Raw genomic sequence first — 2761 nt, forward strand, 5'->3', positions numbered from 1 at the left:
AAAAAAAAAAAAAAAAAAAAAAAAAAAAAAAAAAAAAAGGAAAAGAAGGAAAAGAAAAGAAAGAAAAAATAATTTTTAAAAAGGAATAAAATCTAAGAGAGCTAGAAGACCACCTTAAGCATACAAACATTCATATCATGGGTGTTTCAGAGCAGGAGGAGAAAGGAAAAGGCATTGAACCTATTCAATGAAACAATAGTGGAAAACTTCCTAGGTATTGGTAGAGACATGTACTTCCAGAACCAAGAGACTCAAAGGTCCTCAAAGAGATTCAATCCAAGTATGTCCTTGCTGAGACAAATTATAGCCAAACTGACAAAAGTAAAAGACAAAGAGAGAGACCTAAAAACAGCAAGAGAAAAATATTAAGTCACATGTAAGGGTGTCCACATAAGACAAACAGCAGACATCTCAACAGAAACTCTACAGGCCAGAGGAGAGTGGGATGGTATATTCAAAGTAATAAAAGTCAAAAGCTATGAGCCAAGAATACTATATCCAGCAAGGCTATCCTTTCAGAAATGAAAAGGAAATAGTGATTTCCCAAACAAAAGCTGCAGGAGTTAACCACCACAGGCCCATCTCTACAAGAAATCCTTAAAGGAGTCCTGCACCTGGAACCCTAAAAATGTTAATCACCACCATGAATAAACAAGAAAGAACAAACATCACTGGTACAGCAGATATGCAAACAAAAAAGAGAAAAAAACTATAACAGACCACCTCAAAAAAACCAATGAAAACTAAACTCATACAAAAGGGGAAGAAAGGAACAAAATATATTTAAATCAACCATATGAAAAAAAAAAGCAATTGAATATCAGGAGTAAAACGATAACTTTCAATAACAACCCTAGAAAAGGTAACTCTCCCTAATAACTTTATCTCATATTTATTCTAAACACAAATCCTTTCCAAACCCATTCTAATTAGATGGTGCAAAATTAAATGAAGTGAAACAGATCCTGACATCTCTCTGCCTTTCATACAAAAAAAATCATAAAATTAAACTTTGCTTTTGACAGAAATGGATTTGTTAGGCTCATTCAGATGAGTTTACAGTATTAATGTCACTATACTTAGACATGAAGTTCCAGATGAGGTATTGGCTCGACTCTTAGTCCTTACTAAGAGGGGCTGCTTATCCAATGCCAGTATCTATTCTATGTTTTTAGAGATGCATTCCTGTAGCAGCATATATTATGGGATTATTAGCACATACTTTTGGCAATAAGGGAGCTGGAAATCATAGAGGAATTTAAGAGAAAATTTGAGAGCACTAAGCCTTGAAATAAGAGAAAACAGGTCTCAGGTGCTGCTGGGACCTGGCAGCGGGAGTTCATGTCTCTTCGCTCTTGTATTTCACCATGGCATGACTCTTCTGTCTGTTGTCTGTGCTCTCTGTGCCTTTCTCGTTATGCTTTGGGGTCTCACGGTCTCCCATGTTTAGGGATAGAATCTCATCAGTATATATATTCTTGATATTAGAAATCTGAGACTTGAGACTTTAATGCATCACCAATTCCCACAAATCTCCCAAGAGCAATTCTTCCACCTTCAAGGCTCTTCCTGTAATCCCTCACCTTCATCTTTGTTTCCCCAGCACTCTCTTTATGGCACCCTTGACCTCTGCATTCCTCAGGCTGTAAATCAGGGGGTTCAGCATAGGGTTGACAAGGCTGTAAAACAGAGACAGGATCTTCTGCTGCTCCTCAGGATGGTGGGACGTGGGGGCCATGTACATGACAATGGCGCTGCCGAAGAAGAGCCCGACCACGCAGAGGTGGGAGGAGCAGGTGGAGAAGGCCTTCCTGCGGCCCTCCCCTGACTGGATCTTTAGGATGGCAACTAGGATGCGTGAGTAGGAGACCAGCACCAAGCACAGGGGCCCCACTAAGATAAACACAGAAGCAGCAAAGATGACCACTTGGTTGAGCCAGGTGTCAGCACAGGCCAGCTTGAGCACAGACAGGATTTCACAGAAGAAGTGGTTGATTTCATGAGGCCCACAAAAGGGCAACCTCAGGATGAGAACCACATGGACCAGGGCCAGGAGGGATCCACATGCCCAGGAAGTGACAGCCAGTGCTGTGCACACTTGCCAGCTCATGATGACAGTGTATTGCAGGGCGTGGTAGATGGCCACATACCGATCATAGGACATCATTACCAAGATGAGACACTCAGTGTGAGCAAAAGCCATGTATAAAAAGGTCTGCATTATGCACGGGGCAAAGGAGATTGTTTTTTTCTTGTTCAGAAGGTTTGCCAGCATCTTGGGGACATTGTTGGAAGCATATGAAATATCAACAATGGCCAGGTGTGAGAGGAAGAAGTACATGGGGGTGTGCAGTCTCAAGTCTAGATAGATGAGCCCCAGGATGACCCCGTTCCCCAGTACGGTGAAAATGTAGAACAGAGAGAAGAGACCAAAGAGGACCATCTGCATCTTTGGGTTGAGTGGAAATCCCAGGAGAATGAATTCTGTGACCCATGTCTGATTTCCCGGCATGCCCTCTGGACAGTACCTGGGTTGATCACTGTCAGTGAGATGTGTGCTGAGGAGCAAATGTAGATCTGGATTAGTCACTAAACAGAGAGGGTTCATGGTGCACACTGTATGTTGATTCAGTCGGCAATCCTTCTCAGAGTCATTATGCCAAATCCTTTAAACTACGGTAAAGCAGAAAGAAAATGCAATTCAGGTAACTAGTGTAAGTGAACACAAGCATCATATACTCTTTACATTTCTACAGAATTT

The 2761-nt window shown here is 41.6% G+C and overlaps 1 protein-coding gene across 1 annotated transcript; it reads right to left on the reverse strand.

The window, feature by feature from the left end:
- Window positions 1-1585: 1585 nt before the first annotated feature.
- Window positions 1586-2512, reverse strand: LOC103581524 (olfactory receptor 2A5). Its single transcript, XM_008563341.1, has one exon. The coding sequence runs from the start codon at window positions 2510-2512 to the stop codon at window positions 1586-1588; it is 927 nt and encodes a 308-aa protein (XP_008561563.1).
- Between the last annotated feature and the right edge of the window lie 249 nt (window positions 2513-2761).

This window comes from Galeopterus variegatus, unplaced genomic scaffold, assembly GCF_000696425.1.
Source record: "Galeopterus variegatus unplaced genomic scaffold, G_variegatus-3.0.2 Scaffold13251, whole genome shotgun sequence".
Lineage (NCBI taxonomy): Eukaryota > Metazoa > Chordata > Mammalia > Dermoptera > Cynocephalidae > Galeopterus > Galeopterus variegatus.

Excerpts from the sequence above, each read along its gene's own strand:
- LOC103581524 (XM_008563341.1), bottom strand. The coding sequence starts at position 2,512 with ATGCCGGGAAATCAGACATGGGTCACAGAATTCATTCTCCTGGGATTT.